Here is a 26,072-nt window from a genome sequence, read left to right as displayed (position 1 = left end):
TGCAGGATGGACAATCGTGTTTAGGTGTTGCTGTGAAACTCTCGGAGTGCAGTGGCATTGGCATATATCATGTCTGCATTCTCATATATGTTCTCTTCTGTCTTCTCATTTGGCTTCAGACAGTCGATGATACACTGGTGCAGGAAAACATACTGGGACTGAAAAGAAAGAAACACAGCTGCTGGTCATTTGAAAAGCCAAACTTTGAGTGTCGAGTGCTTATAAAGCGTATTCTGGCTGGCACTCCCTGGTTTGCGGTATTGTCACAGGCCTAAACATTTGAAGACATTAAACTGCATTCTGAGTTTCCTAGTAATAAGCCAAGCCTTTGTGTTTGGATTCATTCTAATTCAGTGTGACAAAGACTGTAAATGCACATGAACACACCTAAACACAGCGAAGCCCACATTCATCAAGGTGTGGCCCTTACATATAAACAGCACAAACTATGATTGAAATCATGTTTTACTTTCAAAGTGACTGAAATCTTGCTACAAGGACTTGTAAATAATCAAGATTGGATCTGTTGTCAAGTGTTTATATTATATAGTGTCTATAAAACTTCAGACTTTAGAGTTTAAAAGGGACAGGAGAAAAGACAGTTTCACATCTGTGTGTTTTAAAAGGGTGGAAATTAGCAAATGCATGAAGGTCTAATTATAAGTACAGTACGAGTGCTTGTGCTGTATCACCATCTGTGGGAACCTAACAAAGGAAGTGGTAGCTCAGCCTGAAGCAACCTAATGTGAACTTCATGTTTTTACCTCTGTCTGCACCATGTGTGGTCGGCTCAGTCTCATCTTGTGCACAAAGGCATTGATGCCCACTTCTCTCTCTTTCACAAGCTGCTGAAGCAGCACATCCAGGGCGATGATGGTGCCTGTCCTCCCCACTCCAGCACTGAGTGGAGTGAAAGTTAAGCAGTTAGTGTAGAGGTGTGCTGGTCGTCATCAGGTAATTATATCATAAGATATAATTGCAGAAAGCTATTCAGTTGACCTTTGTCTGCCCCTTTGTCTTACTTTCAATTGGCTTTCATATACAAGTCGCCAACGAATGACTACTATCAAAACAAGCACTTATTTTATACCTGCAATGAACCACAGTCGGTGCTCCAGCCCCATCTCTCTCTATGTGCTGTCTCACCAGTCCTCTGAACTGGATCAGGACTTCTGTGCTCTGTGGGACTCCATGGTCAGGCCAGGCAGTGAAGTGAAAATGTTTCACAGTGCGCTCCTCTGAGGTGTGGCACTGTGAGGAAGATTCACATGTAGGAATTCGTACGCTGCAGGTCAATGGCTTGAGCGAATAGAGTGGTTGGTAATTGATACTTTGTCGAGCATCATCCTCTTTAAAAGCAAATGTTTAAAAATTCAAACAAGCTTCTTTCCTGATGTTTAAAGTAAAATCCTTTTTTTTTTCTTCTTCTCCACAATTAGAGACCCAACCTATTTAGTTAACACCATAAAAAATGTACAAATGTTTCATACGTGTTCCAGCCTAAATTCCCTCAGTGTCCAGTTAGGCTCCTGCTGCTCAGATCTCATGGTGACCAGCAGCTCTCCGAGAAGGCGAGGCTCACTGTCTGCAGGCCAGTATTGTTCACACTTAGTCTAAGATACAGAAACATTCAAAAAATAGACTTGTGTCAGTTCTCTGTGGAAACCAAAAAACCCACAAAAAACAGAACTAGAGAGCTGTGATATGTAAAATGTCACCATTCGACAGCACATTAGCTATAAGAGTAAATGATTCACGGTGGCTCACTCAATTTTGAGTGTGCACTTCCCTTTAAGTCTGGCAAGGAAAGATACTCAAATCTGCCTGGGAACTCACCCGTCCTCCCTCAGTGCAGTTGGTTACCATGACAATGCCTCTCACTCTCTGTTCCCAGACCATCCTCCAGAAATCATTGACCGTGGAGGGCAGAGGACCCTGAGTGGCAATGTACTCTCTGTTGCTGTTGTAACCCTGAGAAGCAATTGTCCAAATTACTATGAACACTTTTGTATGTCCTGCATCACTCAGTATGAAATACAACAGCATTTTATGCTCATCAGATCATATAATCATATCAACATGATTTGCTACATGTCAAACGCCTGCGTGTGTACAAGATGTTTTAGGAACTGTGGTAACTTCAATCCAGATAGTGAAAGGTTCAGCTTTTCACATCTGGATTCTTTTTGACAGTTTGAGTCAATATATTTTATAACATCACTTATCACTTATGGTGTACAGCAATTACAGATAAGAGCTTTATTAAATGATTGTCAGTCATCAAGTAATACTTACTGGCATGTAACTGGCATTGATGTAGTCGGACTTCCCATTGGGAATTGATGTGGTGAGCTTCACCCGACACCAGTCATCTGGAATGAGAAAACAGAGCCACAAGCGTGGACAGTGAGTCTCTGTTGTCCCGATAGCATGGCACAGCAGTCAGGGGACAGACAGCTTACATGGCAGAACGTTGGTGAAACGATTCCTCGCTTTGTTCTCAGGTAGAAGAGCATCCTTTTGTGTCTGCTCCGTGCCAACAGGAATGAGGCTCTGCATGACAGTTGGCAGATGACACGCCATGTAATTGAGACAAAGGTCAACGGAAAAGGCACAGAACAATACCACAACTATACATGCACAGGTTTACAGTCCTGTACAGAAGTAGGAAAGATAGAAGAGGAAGAATGAAATCCAATTAGCTTCTTCATGCACCTCATATTCCAGGCTGAAACCCCTGTTCTCATCCTCACTTAACTGGTAGACGTGGTCAGCAAACTTCGCAGCAGAAATAGCTCTGAAAAAAACAAAAAAACAAAAACACCAAAACAAAAGTAGAATTAGTGTTAAGTTGTATACCTAATTATATGGACAAGAATTGAAAAAGATAAATACGACAGAATAAGGAGTGACATTAATCGTAGATGGTGTATTTTTCATGCAGGGTTAACAATTAATAATAATTAACAATTAGCAATTAATAATCTAATTATCCAACTAAGTAAGACCTCATTTTCTCTTTCTTAGCACATAGTAGGGGACTGACGGTGGTGTTACCATTTTAAAGAGATGATGAAATCTATACTTACTTGCACTTTTTATAAGATAGTTTGGAACCACCAATGAACGACTTTTTTCTGCTGTGGGTTAGAAGCAAAGAGGTTCACAGAGTCAGTCTGATGAGCACATCTCAGTGAGATAATGTAACCCTAGTCACTGAGGCATCACCAACCTGATAATATCTGGTCTTTTAAGCAAAATGAAAAGAGCCAGGCACACCAAGGCACCAAAAAGCAGCACAGCAAATACTGACCCTGCAATGACTCCTACGGGAGTAAAGTCTGTATTAACAAGCAAGTCATATAACTGATGCCAAACAGCACAGTAATGAGGGAAAAAGTCATAATGTATTGTTCAAATTTTACATTAAGAAACATGCTGAAGTGGTTTTTCTATAGATTCACATACTCACCTCTTGGATCAGTAGAACACCAAAAAACAGATCGTTCAGACCTCCTTCCAGTCTTGGAAAGTGAAGCTAAGGACACCTCATATGTTTTGGCAGGTTGTAATCCTTGTATTTCGATATTTCGCTGTTCTTTATTCATTGTGGAAGTTTCTCCAGTCACGTTCACCTCCACTGTTTCCCACACACCATCCGGTTCAGCCAAGACAATTAAGACAGAATATCCAGCTGCCATATATTCACAGTGACCTCTTATATTTGGAGGAACTGAGTAAAACAAGTAGAAAGATGCCTTTAGAGTACAATCACAAACAACGCAGACTGCAACCAGTTAATTGAAGGAATTATTAATAAATAAATTGATTTTGAAAATAAATAAAGTTCCAGCCCATATAATCACATTTCAACCATTTCAAATAACACTATTAACTTACGGTATGTGAATAAAAGGTATTTTCAAAACACACAAAAAACCCAATTATTATTATGCACAGTGCACCTTCCACAAGAACAATGGTTAAATTACTTTGAAATCTTTATTCTTAAAATATAAATTGAGGAAGTTATTGTTGACGAATATGTAGTTTGTGTGAAAAGACAAATGTGTACTTACTGATTGTCAGTTCGTGGCGACACTGTTGAAAGTATGTGGAATTTCTTTCATACCAAAGAGACACGTTATAGGTTGCACCAGGGCGAAGGTTAGTAAATGACACACTGTGATCTCCAAGACGGATATGATCCTGTGATACATTAGTGGCTGTTGCAGACGTGAACAAGCCTTCAATCGTTCCATGGATCGATGTGTTCGTAACATGCCAGGCTACAGTGCTACAGTTTATGGCTGAAATGAGAAAATAATTTGTTAGTTTTTAACAAATAATCCAATAAAAAAATATTATTTATATAGAAAAATATTCAGTGACAGCAGTTCCATATATACCTGTTAATGTGAAGTTTTTGTAAGCAGTGCTGTTGAGTCCAGAGAACATTGTGATCACGCTGAAAGGATACTCTGTTCCAGGCTGGAGAGATGTGAACGAATGTGACACAACATCCCTTGATCTATTTGGATGAAGTTGCAAATTTTCCCCATTCATTTGGAGAAAGTAACTCCAGTCTTTGTTCACATTCACACTCCACTCCAGGGTTATGCTGGTCACAGCGCGTTCAGTCACTCTGACCAAGGTCACCATTGAGGGAACTGATGAAAAGAAAAGAAAAACTTCAGTGTAAGCTCAAGTCCAGTTCACATCTACTGGCTGCTGTGTGTTCCATTGAACTCATATTCTTAGCATCTATTTTACACCTTTTTAGTGCTGTGTTATACTTATTTGATTTTATTAATCTGTTGCAAACGCTTCTGCATTATGAGTAAGTACAGTATAAAGTAATGTGATGTAGAGAAACATTGGTCCCTCTCAGTCCTGTGTATTTTAACTTTTATCCTATTCTGATATTTTCTAAAAAATTGAGTGAGCAACACCCATCTGCACATATAACCTTAAATAAGATACATTCATTGCAAATACAGCACTTTCTCTTTAATATGCTTTTCACAAGCAAAATGCTTAACTCTAAACATAAACTCAATGATCTCTTACCAGTGACAGCATCAAATGTGTATCCAGTGCTGTTGATGTCTGCAAACACAGTGATGAGTGTAAAATGATATTTCGTCCCAGCAGTGAGTGAAGAGACCTCATGTGTAACTGATGTCTCTTGATGAGAGTCGCTGATACTTTCCTCCTTCAAACTGCCATTATTATCATATTGTAGGATGTATGCTGAGATGTTTTTAACCTTGTCCCACATCAGAGTTATACTAGTCTCAGTTTGTGTTGACACTTTCACGTCCTGTACATTTTCAGGAGCTGAAAGACAAACAGTTGACAGTTTCATTAGAGGAGAAAGAGTTGAGCGTGACACTTTCACCACAATAATGGGTGATTTGTAGTCTTTTTTAGCGAATTAATATTCTAATTAGCAACAGTCAAAAATGTTATGTGAGCAGCACCCATGAGTTTATGAGAAACCTTTCATTAGATATTGTTACAGAGCTCTGCACTGGGTCTGGCTGCAGGCCTATATCAGGTGAAACACGTCTTACCAGTGGCTGCAGTGAGGTTTACCCCACTGCTGCTGACGTTTTCAAACACAGTGAAGAGAATGAAAACGTATGTAGTCCCACTTGTGAGTCCTGAGATCGAGTGTGTCACTTGTTCATGCTCCGCTGATGCACTGACGTTGATCTTTTTGTCACCATACACAAGCGTATAGTCGAGGGAGCCATTCACTTTTCCCCACTGCAGAGTTATACTGGTCTCATTTTGTCCAATTGGTCTGAACTCTTTTGCATTAGGAGGAGCTAGAAAGTAAAAACACACCAATCCTTGTAAATATACAGTATATAATTATGTCTCTATATTAGCTATTGCAAGTTTTGCTTTACTCAACTGACACAGGAAAGTGTGTGAAAACACTAATTATAAATACAGCACTTTCTCTTTAATATGCTTTTCACAAGCAAAATGCTTAACTCTAAACATAAACTCAATGATCTCTTACCAGTGACAGCATCAAATGTGTATCCAGTGCTGTTGATGTCTGCAAACACAGTGATGAGTGTAAAATGATATTTCGTCCCAGCAGTGAGTGAAGAGACCTCATGTGTAACTGATGTCTCTTGATGAGAGTCACTGATACTTTCCTCCTTCAAACTGCCATTATTATTATATTGTAGGGTGTATGTTGGGATGTTTTTAACCTTGTCCCACATCAGAGTTATACTAGTCTCAGTTTGTGTTGACACTTTCACGTCCTGTACATTTTCAGGAGCTGAAAGACAAACAGTTGACAGTTTCATTAGAGGAGAAAGAGTTGAGCGTGACACTTTCACCACAATAATGGGCGGTTTGTAGTCTTTTTTTTTTCTTTTTTTTTTTAGCAAATTATTATTTTAATAAGCAACAGCGTGGGTGTGAGCAGCACCCATGAGTTTATGAGAAACCTTTCATTAGATATTGTTACAGAGCTCTGCACTGGGTCTGGCTGCAGGCCTATATCAGGTGAAACACGTCTTACCAGTGGCTGCAGTGAGGTTTACTCCACTGCTGCTGACGTTTTCAAACACAGTGAAGAGAATGAAAACGTATGTAGTCCCACTTGTGAGTCCTGAGATCGTGTGCGTCACTTGTTCATGCTCCGCTGATGCACTGACGTTGATCTTTTTGTCACCATACACAAGCGTATAGTCGAGGGAGCCATTCACTTTTCCCCACTGCAGAGTTATACTGGTCTCATTTTGTCCAATTGGTCTGAACTCTTTTGCATTAGGAGGAGCTAGAAAGTAAAAACACACCAATCCTTGTAAATATACAGTATATAATTATGTCTCTATATTAGCTATTGCAAGTTTTGCTTTACTCAACTGACACAGGAAAGTGTGTGAAAACACTAATTATAAATACAGCACTTTCTCTTTAATATGCTTTTCACAAGCAAAATGCTTAACTCTAAACATAAACTCAATGATCTCTTACCAGTGACAGCATCAAATGTGTATCCAGTGCTGTTGATGTCTGCAAACACAGTGATGAGTGTAAAATGATATTTCGTCCCAGCAGTGAGTGAAGAGACCTCATGTGTAACTGATGTCTCTTGATGAGAGTCACTGATACTTTCCTCCTTCAAACTGCCATTATTATTATATTGTAGGGTGTATGTTGGGATGTTTTTAACCTTGTCCCACATCAGAGTTATACTAGTCTCAGTTTGTGTTGACACTTTCACGTCCTGTACATTTTCAGGAGCTGAAAGACAAACAGTTGACAGTTTCATTAGAGGAGAAAGAGTTGAGCGTGACACTTTCACCACAATAATGGGCGGTTTGTAGTCTTTTTTTTTTCTTTTTTTTTTTAGCAAATTATTATTTTAATAAGCAACAGCGTGGGTGTGAGCAGCACCCATGAGTTTATGAGAAACCTTTCATTAGATATTGTTACAGAGCTCTGCACTGGGTCTGGCTGCAGGCCTATATCAGGTGAAACACGTCTTACCAGTGGCTGCAGTGAGGTTTACTCCACTGCTGCTGACGTTTTCAAACACAGTGAAGAGAATGAAAACGTATGTAGTCCCACTTGTGAGTCCTGAGATCGTGTGCGTCACTTGTTCATGCTCCGCTGATGCACTGACGTTGATCGTTTCTTCATCATACACAAGCGTATAGTCGAGGAAGCCATTCACTTTTCCCCACTGCAGAGTTATACTGGTCTCATTTTGTCCAACTGATCTGAACTCTTTTGCATTAAGAGGAGCTAGAAAGTAAAAAGACATTAAAGACAAACAGTTGACAGTTTCATTAGAGATAAGGAGTGGAGCTTTCATCACAAAATTGAGGTTTTTGTAGTCATTTTTAGCAAATGAATAGTTTAATTCAATTCCATTATTTTACTAGCAACAGCCAAAATTGTTATGTGAGCAGCATCCAATCTGCATTCACCCATTCACACACACATTTGTATAGTGGATAAGTCTGCTCATTATAAGCATTATCCATTCACACACTGATGGCACGGCATCAAGGTTCAGTATCTTGGATACTACAATGATTCTCTGACATGCAGGCTGCTGAGGCCAGGGATTGAACCATCGAGCCACCTGTGTTAAGAAACCTTTCATTAGATATTGTTACAGAGCTCTGTACTGGGTCTGGCTGCAGGTCTATATCAGGTGAAACACGTCTTACCAGTGGCTGCAGTGAGGTTTACTCCACTGCTGCTGACACTGTCAGACACAGTGAAGAGAATGAAAATGTATGTAGTCCCACTTGTGAGTCCTGAGATTGTGTGTGTCACTTGTTCATGCTCCGCTGATGCACTGACGTTGATCTTTTCTACACCGTACACAATCGTATAGTCGAGGGAGCCATTCACTTTTCCCCACTGCAGAGTTATACTGGTCTCATTTTGTCCAATTGGTCTGAACTCTTTTGCATTAGGAGGAGCTAGAAAGTAAAAACACACCAATCCTTGTAAATATACAGTATATAATTATGTCTCTATATTAGCTATTGCAAGTTTTGCTTTACTCAACTGACACAGGAAAGTGTGTGAAAACACTAATTATAAATACAGCACTTTCTCTTTAATATGCTTTTCACAAGCAAAATGCTTAACTCTAAACATAAACTCAATGATCTCTTACCAGTGACAGCATCAAATGTGTATCCAGTGCTGTTGATGTCTGCAAACACAGTGATGAGTGTAAAATGATATTTCGTCCCAGCAGTGAGTGAAGAGACCTCATGTGTAACTGATGTCTCTTGATGAGAGTCACTGATACTTTCCTCCTTCAAACTGCCATTATTATTATATTGTAGGGTGTATGTTGGGATGTTTTTAACCTTGTCCCACATCAGAGTTATACTAGTCTCAGTTTGTGTTGACACTTTCACGTCCTGTACATTTTCAGGAGCTGAAAGACAAACAGTTGACAGTTTCATTAGAGGAGAAAGAGTTGAGCGTGACACTTTCACCACAATAATGGGCGGTTTGTAGTCTTTTTTTTTTTTAACAAATTATTATTTTAATAAGCAACAGCGTGGGTGTGAGCAGCACCCATGAGTTTATGAGAAACTTTTCATTAGATATTGTTACAGAGCTCTGTACTGGGTCTGGCTGCAGGCCTATATCAGGTGAAACACGTCTTACCAGTGGCTGCAGTGAGGTTTACCCCACTGCTGCTGACACTGCCAGACACAGTGAAGAGAATGAAAATGTATGTAGTCCCACTTGTGAGTCCTGAGATTGTGTGTGTCACTTGTTCATGCTCCGCTGATGCACTGACGTTGATCTTTTCTACACCGTACACAAGCGTATAGTCGAGGAAGCCATCCACTTTCCACTGCAGAGTTATACTGGTCTCATTTTGTCCAATTGGTCTGAACTCTATTGCATCAGGAGGAGCTAGAAAGTAAAAAGACATTAAAGACAAACAGTTGACAGTTTCATTAGAGATAAGGAGTGGAGCTTTCATCACAATATTGGGTTATTAAGTCATTTTAGCAAATGAATAGTTAAATTCAATTCCATTCTTTTATTAGCAACAGCCAAAAATGTTATGTGAGCAGCATCCATGTAAATGGACTGTATTTATATAGCGCATTTCTAGTCTGACAACCACTCAAAGTGCTTTTACAACAAGTCTGCATTCACCCATTCACACACACATTGGTTAAGCCTGCTCATTATGAGCGTTATCCATTCACACACACTCACACACCGATGGCACAGCATCAGGCTTCAGTATCTTGTACAAGGATACTTCGACATGTCGGCTGCTGAGGCCCAGGATTGAACCACTAATAGGTGGCCAACTGCTCCACCTCCTGAGCAACAGCCGCTCGTGTTAATAAGAAACTTTTAATAAGATATGGTTACAGAGCTCTGTACTGGGTCTGGTTGCAGGTCTATATCAGGTGAAACACGTCTTACCAGTGGCGTTAGATGTAAAGTGACATGGAGAAAATTGTAAAAAAAAATTCAGGGTACCCCTCATAAAATGTGCTGTTTTGTGTAGTTTTCTCAGACAAATAATAAGTTATATTAATCCTTCAAAATCTCTAAAATCATCATGTCTTGGCTGGTTATTGGCAGTTTTAGTTTGTTGACTAATAGGACCCATCGAGAAACTTGAATGACATTTAAATACTGAAAAATGTTGAGCCAATTTGTATGTCCCAACACCATACAAATCCATAAATGAAAAAAATGTACCTAAACAGTGGCTCACACTTACCTGTTTTTGTTATTGAAAGGGTTGTCAGTGGAGTGGTTAACAGTGGTGTTGTTGTTTTTGCTTCTGTTGAACTTGCCCCTGTTAGCGTTGTACCTGGTGTTGATGGTGTGCTGGAGTCAGTGATATCCTAAAAATCAAACAGGAATCGTTGTTCATCTATGGAATCTACACAGTTGAGGAAATCTTTGAGTATCCCGAAGCAATGTAAGTTACGCTATTATTATTCTTGTATCTACATTACATTATCTAACTGTGCAGTGAAGCGCAGCTTGACATGGAGGTTAAAAAAAAAATCAGCAGGACTATTTAAAGGTGTTCTGCTCTACCTGTCAGTCAACAATTTGTACTTAAAGGTACAAAAACGTTTTTGACATAAACATATGATATTGTTGTGCAGGAACTTAAAGGAAACATCAGTGATCTTAAAATGCAAATCATGGCCCATTATAGCATTCTGTACGTCCCAATATTCCATATCTGCTAATATATACAGAGTATAGTACAAAACAGTATCCAGCTACATCGCCTTGTCTAAAATATACAATAAGCAAGATAACATATGTTAGAGGCTCAGCTCCCTTTATGTTTTACATTACGTTGTTTCCTCATTTGTGCTGTCTCTCTGAGGAAGTGAGTGAAAAAGAATGATCACTGCCAAGAAACAATGAATTCAGATTTCATCATCTGAAAAAGTCCATCATTCTTAAATTGTGCAAGTCTTTTAGCTTTCTGGACATACTGATATTTCAAACGACACAATGCCACTATCTAAACTTTGTTATCATGCTCTAAACCTTCACCGTGGTTTTGACGCTATGGTTTCTTTTTGTTGAGGGTAACCTTCTTTTGAATAATGGCACGCTATCTGATCACTATCAAAGCCAAAAAAAACTTACCTGAAGTAGAAAGACACACAGCAGCAAGTGGGCTGAGGTGATTCTGAAAGATAAAAGCTTCATCGCTGTTGAGGTTTGTTAAGCTACACACATACTGTGAGCTTGTTAAATCCGTTTGCTGCCCCCCAGACAAACCTCAAGTTTCTATTTTCAGTACTGCCACTGATGTGTTGACAAAGACAACACTTAAGGCTGGCAGACAATTTCTTCGTGCCTGGGATGAAACAGTCTAATGTTAACTTTATTCCACCGGTGTTGACTTTTAATTCTTAACCATGTCCTCCTTCTGTAACCTCTGGTCCCCTATCATATCGCAAGTGAGTAAGTAGATAGCTGCTTCTCCTTTTTGGCCTTATACAACCACAGAGACCTTTGTCCCGCCTTTTACTTCCTTATTAACGGTCAAAGTGTGTCCGTTTTACATATTTATTGGCGGTAGGCCAGTTATATTTGCTTTATGGTAGTTACAGCATTTGAACGTTTGTGACTGCCTTTGCACCTTCACGAGTGTGTTTTCAACTATTTAAAATGTATCTTATTTTATGATTTTTTTTAGTTTAAATCACTACTAAGTCTCTTCAGTTGGGCTGGTTTCACAGAACAGCTGATTTGCATTTGGTTTCTTTGCATTGTCTCAGGAGGCAGTAATATTTATAGCTTCCATGTGGTTGCAATCTATCAGGAACTGTGAACAGAAAACATCATCAACACATTTTTTCAGGACAGCATTTATGGTCTCATATCATGGTCCAGCACTTTGAAATTACTATTATATCGCACACATCATCCAGTATCTGTATTGGGGAAACATGAGGAGGAAGTTGGCTTTTCTAATTATCATCCTTTTCCACAATCCTTGAATTGTATGTAATGTCACTCTTTAACAGAACAACTATAATGACCTTCTGTATTAGTTATTGAACATAAATAGTGCTTGTTTTAAAAATATCTTATGATATTTGGTCCCTGTCTTCATGATAATTTGCTTTTCATAACATTTTCAGACCTGCACTCTAAAGTTACTAAAATTCACATTCAACATGGTGCTCATGTTTTTTGAGTCTTAACCCATACAAACCTTAAAATTAATCAAGTTTCCACTTATATCGGTTATGTGGTGGTTGGCTAAACAAACCTATAGCTCCGTCCTGACTGCTAGTACCACAAATTAGCCATATTGGGGGGGAAAAAAATAATATTAAAACCGCACAGAATTGATTTATCTATTTAGTTTGATGTAACTCAATCCTTTGAACACAAAACGACTTTACTGCAGTAAAAATACAGAACATATTTGTGCAAATACAGAAAAAAATGTCACATCGCTCTCAATTTGAGACGTTGAAGAGAAAAAGGTCTAAAAATGCAATACAAAATCATACAATTCAATGGTTCTTTGACGTGCTCTTGATTCTCCCGACAGGGTGCTGTTTACTGTTTGACTGAAGCTGAGAAGCTCACCCATAACTTTTATTACAGCTGTTTCAGTCACTGCTTGTTTGATCCACCCTCCCAGACTCTCAGCATGCTGCAGCACGTACATACTGTAACTGTGGACCCTGTCTCCTGCCACCACATCACCCCCTCCTCCAGGACATCCACCAGCTTCCCATCGTTCGGATGCTTACGCATTTTGTTCAGATTGGGTTGAACGCCGTCATTGAAATACGCCATGCGTCCCATACAAACAAAAGGTGGCAGTAGAGATGCACAGAGGATGCGAACACACAGCTGAGCTAAGGAGCTAACGTTAGCCGGGGGAGGATCGCTGTTACGTGCTGTGTAAACAAGACGATAAGGCCAGCTAGAGTACTGGCAGCAGCCTCTACAGACGTGACAAGTGAGTAATAAAAAGCAAAGGTAATACTGACCTGCAATAAGCTAACTAGCGTTAAATCTTAGCCATGGCCTGGCTCAGCTTACATAAGCGTTATCTGATGTTAAGTTACAAAATGTTTGGTTGATGCTAACGTTAGCTAAACACTCACCATGCAACTTCGGCTAGCTGTCAGCGTTGACTCGTTAAGCTAGTGTTAGTAGCTAGGTCTTGGTTTAAGTGCTTTGAACAAACGAGCTGAAGTCTGAGCTTTTGTGGGAAACTTAATGTTGTAAGTGACTTGAACTGGCGTTATCCAGGCGACGTTAAGTTAACTTCAGTCCACTATGGCAGCTAACAAAACATGCTAACGTTACTGTAACCCTCACTTGGATAGAGACGTTACAACCCACTTGAACTCCATTCACTTTAGAACACATGACGCCAGTCTGGCTGATGTTTTACTGAAGCTGTTAATCACCGGCTGCTTAAAAGCCGACAAACACAAGTGCAGAGCTTTGGGGAGCTCAGTGCAGAGGACGAGTGAACAAAGGTGTTTGTTAACAAAGAGAGCCGGCCGAGAAAGGAAAGGTAGCGTGATGTCTTTTTCCTCTGGACTGTTTTCTGCTACAAAACTTGAGCCTTGCTTCGGTTTTAGTTGAGCTATAGTTTTATCTAAACTGGCTGTGATTTCCGCTAATAGTGTTTTCTTTTTTCTTCTTTTTTTCAGAAATGCAGTCTGTGGTAAAACAAAACTTCCACGCGGAGACCGAAGGAGACATCAATAAACTCATCAACCTCAAGCTCAATGCATCTTACACCTACCTTTCTCTGGTACAATTTCTGTAATAATAACGTTAATCCACAGCAGTATGGTCCGTGAATGACTAATAGCATTTGTTATGTAATCTATTTAAATCCAGTTTTTGCATTGATGTAAAACGACAGATTTTTCCCCCCTTTGCGAGGAATCCTCTTTTTCCCCCACGTCTGCTCTGTAATCCCTAAATACAGTGCTTCTCTCATCTTTCTAGGGGATGTATTTTGACAGGGATGATGTTGCCTTGCCAAAATTCTCCAGTTTTTTCCTGGAGCGCTCAACGAAAGAGAGAGAACAGGCCGAGAAGCTGCTGGAATATCAGAACATGAGAGGAGGACGAATTTTGCTTCAGACTATCGCCGTAAGTCCACAATGTCCAGTTTTTCAAGTCCTGATTGTTACGACTTGTCATGGTGCATACGTTTATCCAAGTAATGTTCTGTTCTAGAAACCAAGTAGAGAGGATTGGAGAGGTGGTCTGGATGCAATGTCCTTTTCCCTGGACTACCAGAAGTCCATGAACACATGTATCCTTGAGGTGCACCGGAGAGCTGGCACCCACACTGACCCTCATGTAAGTGTGGCACTGTTAGATATAACTGCCACTTGGAGGATTTATTAAATATGAACTGCATCCTTTTCTAGGACTGTTTCACATCTTGCTCACTATTTTACGTCTTACTTCTTTTCTAGCTGTGTGACTTCCTTGAGCAGCACTTTCTGATCGACAGCCACGACACCATCAAGAAGCTGGGCGATTACGCTGGCAGTCTGAGCCGCATCACTGCGTCTGAGACGCACGGCCCTATGGGAGAATACCTCTTTGATAAACACACTCTGTAAAGGTCACAGCAGCGCAGTGATACAAGCTCCACATTTCAAAAGATACGTGGAGTCAAGAGGGCAACAGTCCCTCATGCTGTGCATTCTTCTCCGTTACGAAATTATTTTCACAAACTTCACTCCTGTACCACTGGCACAAGAGAAGTTCGAAGCAAAATAACAGTAAATACCTCAATTTTTTCTTAAAAGCCACAGTGGAAAAATAATTCTCATGAATATGGTGCTAAAAACTACAGATTTCCTAAGCTGTTAAAACAAGTCACTTTTTCCATTTACACATTTGTGTCATGTCATGCATTCCAGTGTGTCAGAGGTTTTTACCTTCACAAATATAATGTAAACGCACTATTCTGAGTCAAAATAAAATTATTTAAAGAGTTTAAGATTTGGAATATTGAAATCCTTAATAAAGTCAGATTATGGTGACATTTTTGTCTTTTCTGCTTTTTTTTTTTTTTTTTTTTACAACCAGTTTAACTGAATGTCCAGTTGTTCAGACAGTCGTCTCATGTCACACTTTCTGTGCATTTCCAAATGTCATGTCTGCACCTATAGAACACTGTAAAGATACCAGTGGGACTTTGCTTACTCACTGTTGGTTTGAAGCTTAATGTTTAACATTAGGCAACCAGACAGCTTGTGGTTAAAAATGCCCATACTGCTTCTTAGTAAATTACATGTTCCAGCAAAGATAAGATTCAGTTGCAGAAGTACTGTTTGTCAACGGAGTGCTTGCCATCTAGCAACACAGTCCTGCAGCACACTTCAGAAATGAAACCTACAGTTGTGGGGGGAAAAAAAGATCTTGATTTGTTGAGTGATTTGTTTGGATAAAAAAATTTCTTTGACCAAGAGAAAATTTTCTGACTGAATAAGAACATGCTACAATGTTTACAGAACACCAGTAGGGTATAATTAAAGTGATCTCCACTATTGTTGTGTGTACTTTAAAGTTCGTGTCCTCAGAGGAGAAAAAAAGGTCCTGTTAATTAGCTGACATCGCAGATTACAAAAACCATATGTTGACAAGACACTGTCCTGCACACAAAAGGGGAAATATAATGCAACCAAGTATACCAGTCCTGCAGTAAATGCTCTAAAGCTCACAATATTCATTTTTTGTTGTTCACCCTCTGCAGTGAGTAAATTAGCTAGTGGAGGAGGCTGTTGAATGTTGGATTGGATCCACTGAGATCTCCAGATGCAGCAGTGCAAACACGTGGCAGCATGCCTGAGGATTACAGTTGACAGAGCTCTAAATACGGCTATATGTTTTGTACAGTAAAATGGTAAGCCAAGGGATGGGAGGATGGAATATCCACTCTCAGTGAAAGTTGTTGGTAGATTGACGACTGACTGCGAGGACAGCTATGCTGAAGGGATTAGTGGAGAGCCGGATGTACTACAATCTCAATCTAATGGATAAACACAACCACTACTGCCATGTCTCATCAGTCTAATGAACAGTCACTTTTCCTACTCAAGGAGAAGCCATAAATTGTTAAACGCAATTGAGATTGTGAGCAATGGAGGAGTTGTATAACGTAAGAAAAGGTAACTGTTGCTTTTTATGGATCTTCAGTCAGAGACACGAAGCAACAGATGTGTTTTCAGCATTCTAATATCGGGAGGAGGGGAAGGGGGGATTAAATCACAACACTGCTCTAGTGATTTGCCAGCGTTTTAGCTTTGATGGAAAGGGTTGCAGGGAGCCTGCCAGTCAGAGTCAGTGGCGTACAGAAGGAACAATGGGCTTGCGATTGTGAGGGCTCCAACAGGCCAAAGGGGAAGCAACAAGAAATACACTTTGAACTGAAAGTTGCTCCAAAAGCTCTTTTCGTATAGAGGAAATTAAAGGAACATATCAACAGGTAAGATAAACATACATCAGATTTTAAACATTTCTGTTTCGATTAAGTGCGAGATGAAAAAAAAAAAAAAAAAAATTACCGGTCAGAAAAAAATAGACTTTTTTAAATTCAGTTATTTTAATGATAAAATCTCATTTGGTTTGTGAACACAGCCAGTTAAAGAACTAGTTAATCTGTTGATAGGTGCTTTTGATGTGAATGATTTGTCTGTAATTTCCTATGACTGAACCAAATCACCAACCCTTTTAAACGGCTGATAAGAGTTATCTATACATGTGAACAGACACCAATAATGTTTACATTTCATTCAACATCCTCTATTAAAAAGCAATTGCAACTAGACAAATGTGAAAATTGCCAATGAGAAATGTCTGTGATTCCAACAAAAAATGTTACTTTTCATGTACATTATATTTTCGTATTTTGAATAGTATGGGAATAAATATTTATGAAAACTACAAATAAAAAGATCAGGGTTTCCTCTAAATCTTGGCCAAAGTCCACTTGCCATCCTTTGAAATATCTTAATAAAAGGCAATCGTCATTCCAGTAAACTCTCCAAGGGAGGAAAATTGAGGGAGGAGACCAACTCCGAATTTATTTAAGCTTTGAGGATCTGGGATTTTGGATTAATATTGTAGTGCCAGAGTTTAATCCAGTTACATGCAGAGACATTGACGAGAGAAAAATGGGGATGGGACAAACGGCGTGAAAGCATGGGTTATGGGGCAGGGGAGATGACAGAGAGAATGAGAGTAACAGAGGGATTAGGGTCAGCCATGTTGAGCATCTGGCTGAGAGATGTCCTACGCTCTTGAATTGTACTGCAATGCATGGACATAGGAATTACACAGCTTACATACGAAGTTGTGTTATGTGCTGCTGTAGGGGCCAGCAGAGAACATAACAAACCAACAACACATAATTAACTGCACTGATTTTGATGGTCTTTACAGCTGACATGAGGTTGGGCAGTGCTGGGGTCCGGGCCCGGAGGGCTGCGGAGCCACCCGAACCACAGCCAGAGGAAGCAACAGAGCCAGTTCATCATGAGCACTCCCATACAGAACACCATGAGCACTCCCATTCAGAACATCACCCCGGCCACGACTACAACCACATGAAGGAGAAGTTCATGAATGAACTTGGTCATCTGCCAAGTAAGTCACTCCTAGAATTCGCAGGAAAAATCACACTTTTTTATTCGTTTGTTGGAATAAACTTTATCTTTGGTTATTACTTGCAAGTGGAAATACCAGATGATGCATCAGAGAGCGAGGAAGGACGATGGCAAACTAGCTAGTAGCCTCTCTATTGTTTACTGTGGTGCAATACTTCATGACTCCATCAAACCTTTGTTATTGTTTTGATTGACAGACCCCTCATGGCAGAAATTACATACCGTACTACGTGTTTAATGTAAACGTCACTTTAATGTTGCAGCTGGTAAAGGTGGGGCTAATGTGAATGGCTTTATGTGCCGCTGGGTAGCTTAACCTGTAACAGTACATCATATTTTATTAATTAAATTGCATTTTGTATTAGTAATCTAAATCTGCACAGTAACCAGTACATTTACTGAATTACATTCCACTACAGACTAAGCCATTAAGAGAGTATAGTACAAGGAATGACTTTAATGTAATATGAGCTTCTTTTCTTGGTCATTATACAAACAACAATTTTCAATGTTTCTCTCTATGAAAATCGAAGTGGAAAAACTGAACGAGTGTTTTTTTCTGTTAACAACTACTGAGGTGCTTTGAGTGTAGCACTTAATGATGAACTACACTGCTGGGGACTGTTGTACAGGGCCACTCCCAACTGGGAGTGTGTTATTATCAGATTGTGGTGAAGGGTGTTGCTGACAACTACATGTGTGCTCAGCAAACCGTCCCTAGATAAACAAGTGCTTAAAAAATGTTAACGTCAATGTAGGTATGCTTAAAAGAAGCCTCCAATCTTCTGTTGTAAGAAGCATCATATTCTATTTCAATAGTATCATATTTTATTTCAATGATATGATGGATTACTCCCTTGGCTCCGTTTCCAAGCAGTTTATGTTGGATATTTGGAGCTGATTTAGACTATAGGAGTAGACTGACCAATGAAAGTGGATTTTTCTTTTATGTAATCTCAAGATGTGAAAGATTTAAATCCTCTTGAAAATCCAGATGTATAAGACCAACAAGCTTTAACAAAGCCTTCGTGTTTAAAAGTTAAGATGTCTACTTAAATGTCGGATTCAAACATGTTTTTCTGTTTGTTTATTTTTTTGTTTTGTTGGGGGTTTTGTCATTGTTATTCGAGGGTTGGGATTTTTCCATACATTTTTTCTAATATTGTGAATGCACGGGACATCAGGGGATCAGACACCCACTCCTTTCTACCATAATAGGCACATTCCCTTTCTGCACACAGTGAATACTGATGAGTGAATTTACCTCTATTTTGCAGTTCCAATGTGGGCAGTGGGAGCCATTGTTGTGGTGGTCCTGGTCTTGGTGGCATGCTTCATCTTCTGTGTTTTCAAAAAATGCTTCGGGAAAAAGAAAAAGCCAAAGAAAGTGAGGGAGAGGAAGACAGGCCGTCGCAGAAAGGAAAAGGAAGGTGAAGGAGAGACTGGAGAGAAGGTATGTGACTTCCAGTGAACCATTATTAAATAATCTCACCTTCTTATCCTCGTGATGAAGAACCTCTGATGTTTTTATCTCTCAGGAGGGGGAGGTGAAGAAGGAAGGGGAGGAAGAGGAGAAAGAACAGGAAAAGTTGGGTAAGCTGGAGTTCTCGTTGGACTACAACTTCACAGACTCCCAGGTAGGTCCTGTGTGAACACAAAATCATTATCATCAAATATAGGGACCAGCAAATACCTATCAGAAACAGATCTATAGACTCTTTTCATGACCACTCAGAGTTTTGCCTTTCACTGCTTATCCTGACGATTGTCCTCTTTCCTCTCAAGCTTATAGTGGGTATCCTTCAGGCTCAAGACCTGGCTGCTATGGACATGGGGGGAACCTCAGACCCCTATGTCAAAGTCTTTTTGTTGCCAGACAAAAAGAAGAAGTATGAGACCAAAGTTCAGCGCAAGAATTTATGCCCTGTTTTCAATGAGACTTTCATCTTCAAGGTACCACATTCCTGACATCATGCTCTTGTCAACTTGACGTTGTCTGTGTTTCGTTTGTTCTTTCTCTTGTCTTTATGTCTCTGTCACAGCTTGTGTTGGTGTTCCAGGTTGTTGGTGACATATCACTTTTTACCCTCATGAGGCAGAAGTGTGGCCTATGTCTCTACTTCCCCTCGTCTTTAGTCTTTCATTCCTTGAATGGCGTCTGTCAAGGTATCCCTCCCCACACATTGCAGTATGTTTTTGAGTGTCCTGTCACTAAATGTTCTTTGTTGTGTCTGGATTTGTCAGTTTTCCTACATGTACTGTCAACAAAATTGTCTACCCTCACCTATTGAACCTACCAACATCTCTTTCTAGATCCCATACGCAGAGTTGGGTGGAAAGACTTTGGTGCTGCAAGTTTTTGACTTTGATCGTTTCTCCAAGCACGATATGATTGGTGAGATAAAGATTCCAATGAACAGTGTTGATTTGGGCCAGCCAATGCAGCAATGGAGAGACTTGGAGAGTGGTGAGAAGGAGGAGGTATGATATATTGTGTCTTGATTCAACCTTGTGTCAGTTAATGTTAAGATAAATATTTTGATAGAAATTGTGATAATCAGCAGCTTAATAAAATATGTCTTCAATTTAAGTTAATAGTACATGACGGTAATCCATAATATTTTCCTTTCAGCAAGAAAAGCTTGGCGATATTTGCATTTCTTTACGTTACGTACCCACTGCTGGAAAACTGACGGTGAACATTATGGAGGCAAAGAATCTGAAGAAAATGGACGTCGGTGGCTTATCAGGTAATTCAATTTCTTGCCACTTACTATTATGTTAGATGTTTGCTTCATCGCTCATTAGAATGGGCTACTTCAGCAAACATGTGAAAAACACAACCATATGACCCTCTTTCCCTCTTCCATAAGATCCGTATGTGAAGATTGTTCTGCAGCAAAATGGGAAACGGATTAAGAAGAAAAAGACGACAGTCAAGAAAAACACGCTCAATCCTTACTTTAATGAGAGTTTCAGCTTTGATGTTCCCTTTGAACAGATACAGGTAGGCTGTGTCTTCATATCAATTTGCAATTTAACTGACACTCAGTGTTGATGTGAGGAATGATTTGATAACACACCTTTCTTTCTCTCTCAGAAAGTGCAGGTGGTCATCACTGTGTTTGACTATGATAAACTTGGGAGCAATGACCCAATTGGAAAGACCTTCATGGGTTATGGAGCTACAGGAGTTGGCCTGCGCCACTGGTCAGATATGCTTGCCAATCCAAGACGTCCAGTAGCCCAGTGGCACACTCTCCTGCCAGAAGAAGAAGTTGATGCGGCAGTCAAAGCGAAACCTCGTTAGACTTGCACCTTGTTCATGTATCATGTATTGATGATGTTACTTCCTGTCGTTCCTGATGTTTTGTCAATCTGGATGTTCTATATTTGATTTTGTTTCTAAGATAATTTAATGTGTGTATGTGTGAACATGCGTGTGTATGTGAGGTGTACAGACTTTTTTTAATATTTGGTTGTTGTTAAAACCAAGGCTTCCCCTGTTTTCCTTACACTGTAAACCAATATGACTCTGTACTTGTATACTTGTAAAACGTATCTGTAAATGTGCATGTTTTGTGTATGCTCATACATGGACCTGGTAAAATCTGGCAAAATTTCAGAATGACTGTGTTCTGAAAGTTTAGTTGACTTTGAACACGTGGTAGAGCTTCCACATCTCATAGTATGTACACTGGGCCTTTGATCATTTTGCAGTGTTGTGGTGCAACAGAGTCCTGAAAATGCCTGCTGTAATGCTCTGGATCTTTTCAAATGCAAATAAAACCACAATGGACAGTTTCGCATCAATGCTTCTCTTTCTGTCTGACCTTTGATTAAATTAAGACCAATGGGTTATCTCAGTTTACCTGTCAAACCCCGCCGTGTTTTTTCCTAAAAGGGCGAAGGCATAGCCCATCCTACTATGTCTGTGATTGGATTACTTTGATATTACCTTAACAAATTATCATTCACCTAACCAACCCACTAGCCAATCAGAGGAGTAGGGCGGATAACGCCTTCGCCATCCTAGGGAAAAATAGCTTCCGGTCCGATAGGGTCTGTCTTCCTCATTTAGAAACTGTCGCTTAGCAACAGAACCCAAACTTTCTGTCTCTGAGAGGCGTCTCTGTTATAATATATTCTGTGAGGTGAGTTTTTTTTCCCATCATTTTTGTTTCAACTGATAATATCTGGTCGGAGCTTATGACATGTTTTATCACCATATTGAGGTTAGAGACGGCTTTGTGACCTGGATCACGTCTTAATTGATAACGCTAGCATAAAATGTTGTTTAAACCGTTAGCTCGCGTTAGTTACGGTTTGTGCTAAGCTAAGCTACCTCACATGAACACTGGACCAGGTGACACTGTGAAGACATGTAAAATTATCCCTGCTGATTGAATCATGATATAAACCACTTACAGTCAGGTGTACGGCTGTTTTGACTTTCTTTCGGGCCCTTACAGGATGAGTGCTGGACGGCTGTCTGAGGGCGTGGGCTGCATTACTTGGTGGGGTTTCAGTCCTGCGCGCGACCTGCTCAGTATGGGTGAGAGCCTTAGGTGCACGAGGATATCTGGTCCTACACACGTGCGTCAGAGCAGTGATGATTTCATCGAGTGTTGGAAAACAACTAAGTACATTTTATTTTTCCAATTAAGTACATTTTACTCATGAACTCAACTTAAGTATTTTACTTTAATTCTGCTTTATGCTTCTACTTCAACACAGAAAAATGATGCTTTTTACTCATCAGTTGTTATTTTTCAGATTAAACACTAAACATTAAACGGGGGCCATTGTGAATGACGAGGACTCTCACTTCTGACACGTGTTATTTTTGTTTTGTACTTTTCCAAAAGTTTTTAAATGCAAGACTTTCACTTGTAATGGAGTATTTATTTTTTTATTTTGCTACTGCTATACTAGTGGAAAATGCATTAGAATAACAGCTGTGGAAAACAACACGAGGTTTAACACTTAACCACACAGATCGGCCATGAACACTGAAACAATCTGTATACAGTATATTAGATATTCAAATGAGTTGAGTTTATATATTTGTTTAACCAAACTATGTCCTCAAACTATGCCTGCCCACAGCAGTGATAGTCCCTAATATTTCCTGTCAGTATCTGCTGCAGTGTTATTGCACCAGATAATGAAGTGCTTGTATTGCCAAGGTTGGACTATCTTTTAAATGTTTTATATAGTACTGACAGTGCCTTCAGTGCCTTACTTTGGGGCCCACAAAAATTTAATTTTTCGTTCAAGAATAAATTATGATTTAATGGAGACAGCTGTTGAAGAACACAACATAATACAGTCAAAAGTCGGCAAAATTATGAATTATACATCACTTATAGTATAGCTCACCAGAAGACAAGACTACGAATCTGAACATACATCCAATACCAACTTTTAATACTCTGCTACAGACGTTTAATTTGGCACTGACAGACTGTTGAAGTTAGCCCTCAAAGTAGAGTGTGTTGGAACTATTGTGCACTTTCTCGGTCTGTGCTTAGGGCCTGTGAGACTTCAAGGGGATGTCAACGTTTTGCTGCTTGGCAGTGGAGATCCACGACATATTTTGAAGACCATTGCCGGTTTGCAGAATGGAGAAAGCCTTCATGTGAGCCTCAGCCTGCTAAACTATCGTGTGGTACCTGAGAATAAACTAACACACTCACTGTGAGCAAACTTCTCTCTGCTCTACTGCAGGTGTGGGTGATAGAAAACAGCATGGAGGAGGTGGCTAGACAGCTGCTGCTCCTCTACCTGGCGCTGATGCCCCAGGAATGCATGGGAAATAATGGTGGGTGGGATTTTTGTGAAATTATTCTCTGTCCAGTAAACATGTTACTGAAGCTAAACATTCAGGTGATTTTGGCCATGGTCTTTATTTCCAGAGAAGACAGAGGTTTTCCTGGAGTTATTTGGGAACAGTGAGATCCGCAGTCAGACTGAAGAGACGCTGAGACGTGCAGCATCGCGGCTCTCTCTGTGTGTCACTGAAACACTGGAGACCGCCGCACACCCCTGTCTGAACACAGCTCTGCTCAAGGTACAATCATTTGTTAGATAAGCCTATTGTCTTTGTTTCTTTTGGATTGAGCTCTACCTGAAATCAGACACCGAGGCCTGCTCAGTAGTAGACAAAACTTCAGTGGAAGTCCACTAATTTCATAATTTATATTTATATTTTTGCAGTTCAAGGAGCGAGATGAGCTGGCCAGGATATTCAAGTTGTGGAACCAGCCTCAGTCTTTATCATCTATTGTGATGCCCAAAGCCTGGGATTATCGGGTGAGGCAGCACCTGGGAACACGCTACGACTCCAAGAGGGGCTGCTTTGACTGGGACCTTACAATGAAACTGCACACAAAAGGGGTATTTGAGTATTTGGTGTACTTTTGTTTGTTTGTGCCTCCCACATTTGCCCAAATTTTTCCAAAGGACAGGTGATGCTTCTATGTTGCACTGAAGGATGGACACTCTCTCTGTACTGACTGTGTTGCAGTGCGGCGTCATTAGCAAACAACAATACGTGCAATGGAGGGAGCGGGGTTTGGCGTTCGAAATGAGGGAAGGCGTCTACCAAACAACCAATGCAAGTTTGCTCTCTTCCAGAGTGTTCAGGCAGGTAAGTGTTTGTATGTTTTTCTGCAAAACCTTTCTACACTGTGCAGCAATAACACCATATAAGAACTTATCTGTGTGTGTGTGGACAGAAAGGGGACAAAGTGGCTGTCAGGGGCTACTGGGGAGACGTTGTTTCCAGTCCTTACCTCGCCTTTGGCATTGAAACTGACGACAAGAGCCTCCTGAAGACACAGAATGGGCAACACATCAAGGTAAAACATACAGTAGCTACGTCCTTTTATCGCATAGTAGTAGTAAGTTGTGCGTATGCTGAGGAACAACAGTGTCTTTTCTTCACATCCGCAGACAGCCCAGGATATCTCCGTTGCAAATGTACAGGCATTGTTCCAGTCCCTGTCCAGCAGACGGGGCTGCCCCACTACTTCTCAGGCAGACACAGAAGCAGAGGAGCCGTCTCCACAGGCCGACCGAAAATCTCTCACCATCAGTGGTAAATGGCCGTTAACGCGAGCAGCCCTGTGGCTTTAGATGATTGTCAGTGTCAGCGCAGGTGAGAATAGCAGTTCAGGCCATGACAAACGCCATTTAACCTGCAGTGAAAAAGGTTCAGGCTGAGGTGAAAGATTAAATTTGATAATGTTGCCTGAGTGTGTTGTAATGTGCATGTTTGAATACATCAAGGATAACTAAGTGGGAAGCTGGTCTTTAAGCATTTCAGTGTATGGCAGGTTACTTCCCCTCCCTCTGTGCAGCACACAGTAACTTGATGATTGAAGCTCGTAATTTTCTAAAACTCTCATCAGACTTGATGCACCTGAATGGGGTCTCTGTGACCTTCCTGCCTATGGATTCACTGTACAAACTGCCAGAAAAACAGAAATACTCCCACTTCTTCAACATCATCTACTCTTCAGCCAGGTGAGAGATTTTTTTCTCTAACCATGACAAAGATCATTTTACTGAGTCAATACTTCATATTTCCTTAAATGTAAAGACAGTAACTTAACCTAAAATAGAGTCTTCTCAGCATCCAGTCACCTCAACAGCAGACTTCTGGTTTGACTGCTGAACATGTTTCACTTCTGTGCTTTTGTTTCCCTCTCTGTCAATGCTGGAAAGCTGCGTGCACCAGTTGGGCCCGATGATGAGACAGATTGCAGCACCAGACGCTGTGCTCATCGTGGAGTTGGCCAAGTGAGGGTTTTTATAGTAACAGGGCTTGTTTCCATGGTGACAGTACAGTCACCAAGAGTACAGTGACTATGTAATTGACAAACGCAGAGCATTCGCTTTTGTGTGTCTGATGTTTCGGATTTGCTACATGTCCCATGTTTAATTTGACTGACGAGCAGTTGATAATAAGAGTAAGTGCATGTGTTCCTGTGGATGTTTCAGGTACATTTTGGACCTCAACCAGGAGCAAGAAGCAGGCTTTGCAAAGAAAGTGGGGAGCATCGCTCTGGAGGCTGAATTTGAGCCGTGTCATGAGGGGAGGAGTGATGACGCCCATGCTGTTTTCGTACCACGGAAGAAGTAAACAGTGGTTTCCTCTGCTCCCTTTGTCATCAGCTTTACCTTCACAACATGCAACAGACTGACCGTCAAAGTGACATGTTAAGAGATGTTATGCAGACAGAATTTAGTTTTCCTTCATAAGGAAATTTACCGATCAGTAAGCAGAAACTTGCGTGTAGTGGCTGTGAATTTTCACGAATAATAATCAGATTTCATTTCCAATGTGAATGACGTTGATAGAAAATGTTACTTTGA

The 26,072-nt window shown here is 40.3% G+C and overlaps 4 protein-coding genes across 13 annotated transcripts in view; 3 read left to right on the top strand and 1 right to left on the bottom strand.

Annotated features, from left to right (window-relative positions):
• Positions 1–20: 20 nt before the first annotated feature.
• LOC139349565 (receptor-type tyrosine-protein phosphatase H-like) lies at positions 21–11,458 on the bottom strand. 7 transcript variants are annotated; one of them, XM_070990476.1, is made up of 24 exons: positions 11,161–11,458; positions 10,265–10,391; positions 9,178–9,432; positions 8,672–8,941; positions 8,214–8,471; positions 7,525–7,782; positions 7,009–7,278; positions 6,551–6,808; positions 6,035–6,304; positions 5,577–5,834; positions 5,071–5,340; positions 4,410–4,670; positions 4,080–4,310; positions 3,473–3,733; positions 3,233–3,326; positions 3,090–3,140; positions 2,716–2,797; positions 2,463–2,553; positions 2,296–2,372; positions 1,837–1,971; positions 1,491–1,613; positions 1,091–1,251; positions 765–900; positions 21–158 (listed from the first exon to the last, which is right to left on the bottom strand). In XM_070990476.1, exons 1-24 carry the CDS (start codon positions 11,221–11,223, stop codon positions 21–23), a joined length of 4,398 nt encoding a protein of 1,465 aa, XP_070846577.1. In that variant the 5' UTR covers positions 11,224–11,458. The 7 variants fall into 7 exon arrangements, with proteins under 7 accessions (XP_070846577.1, XP_070846581.1, XP_070846579.1 ...); XM_070990480.1 differs by lacking the exon at positions 6,035–6,304; XM_070990478.1 differs by lacking the exon at positions 7,009–7,278.
• Positions 11,459–12,666: 1,208 nt separating this feature from the next.
• LOC139349567 (ferritin, lower subunit) lies at positions 12,667–15,067 on the top strand. 3 transcript variants are annotated; one of them, XM_070990485.1, is made up of 5 exons: positions 12,667–13,000; positions 13,707–13,810; positions 14,011–14,157; positions 14,245–14,370; positions 14,490–15,067. In XM_070990485.1, the coding sequence occupies exons 2-5, from the start codon at positions 13,709–13,711 to the stop codon at positions 14,637–14,639; spliced, it is 525 nt and encodes a 174-aa protein (XP_070846586.1). In that variant the 5' UTR covers positions 12,667–13,000; positions 13,707–13,708; the 3' UTR covers positions 14,640–15,067. The 3 variants fall into 3 exon arrangements, with proteins under 3 accessions (XP_070846586.1, XP_070846587.1, XP_070846588.1); XM_070990486.1 differs by having other exon boundaries at positions 12,789–13,020; XM_070990487.1 differs by having other exon boundaries at positions 12,789–13,567.
• Positions 15,068–16,350: 1,283 nt separating this feature from the next.
• The window catches only part of syt5b (synaptotagmin Vb), a 28,762-nt gene continuing 19,040 nt past the window's right edge, over positions 16,351–26,072 (top strand). The window contains exons 1-9 of one of the 2 annotated variants that reach the window (XR_011603480.1): positions 16,351–16,510; positions 17,467–17,670; positions 18,968–19,143; positions 19,229–19,327; positions 19,476–19,643; positions 20,004–20,171; positions 20,323–20,440; positions 20,564–20,697; positions 20,791–21,409. Coding sequence is in view for 1 of the 2 variants with exons in the window: in XM_070990872.1 (XP_070846973.1) it covers positions 17,472–17,670; positions 18,968–19,143; positions 19,229–19,327; positions 19,476–19,643; positions 20,004–20,171; positions 20,323–20,440; positions 20,564–20,697; positions 20,791–21,000 (1,272 nt within the window). In the remaining variant the exon portion in view is untranslated. Of the gene's footprint in view, positions 16,511–17,466; positions 17,671–18,967; positions 19,144–19,228; positions 19,328–19,475; positions 19,644–20,003; positions 20,172–20,322; positions 20,441–20,563; positions 20,698–20,790; positions 21,504–26,072 lie in introns of those variants that run through there. The other variant, XM_070990872.1, reaches the window with a different exon arrangement.
• Positions 22,164–26,008, top strand: LOC139349851 (dynein axonemal assembly factor 3-like). Its single transcript, XM_070990871.1, has 11 exons — positions 22,164–22,245; positions 23,225–23,331; positions 23,421–23,514; positions 23,609–23,763; positions 23,910–24,089; positions 24,220–24,342; positions 24,431–24,553; positions 24,648–24,792; positions 25,106–25,220; positions 25,422–25,496; positions 25,698–26,008. The coding sequence occupies exons 1-11, from the start codon at positions 22,164–22,166 to the stop codon at positions 25,837–25,839; spliced, it is 1,341 nt and encodes a 446-aa protein (XP_070846972.1). The 3' UTR covers positions 25,840–26,008.

Source organism: Chaetodon trifascialis, chromosome 21 (genome assembly GCF_039877785.1).
Source record: "Chaetodon trifascialis isolate fChaTrf1 chromosome 21, fChaTrf1.hap1, whole genome shotgun sequence".
Lineage (NCBI taxonomy): Eukaryota > Metazoa > Chordata > Actinopteri > Chaetodontiformes > Chaetodontidae > Chaetodon > Chaetodon trifascialis.
The sequence above is the reverse complement of the archived record's forward strand: the minus strand, read 5'-3'. Positions and strand labels throughout refer to the sequence as shown.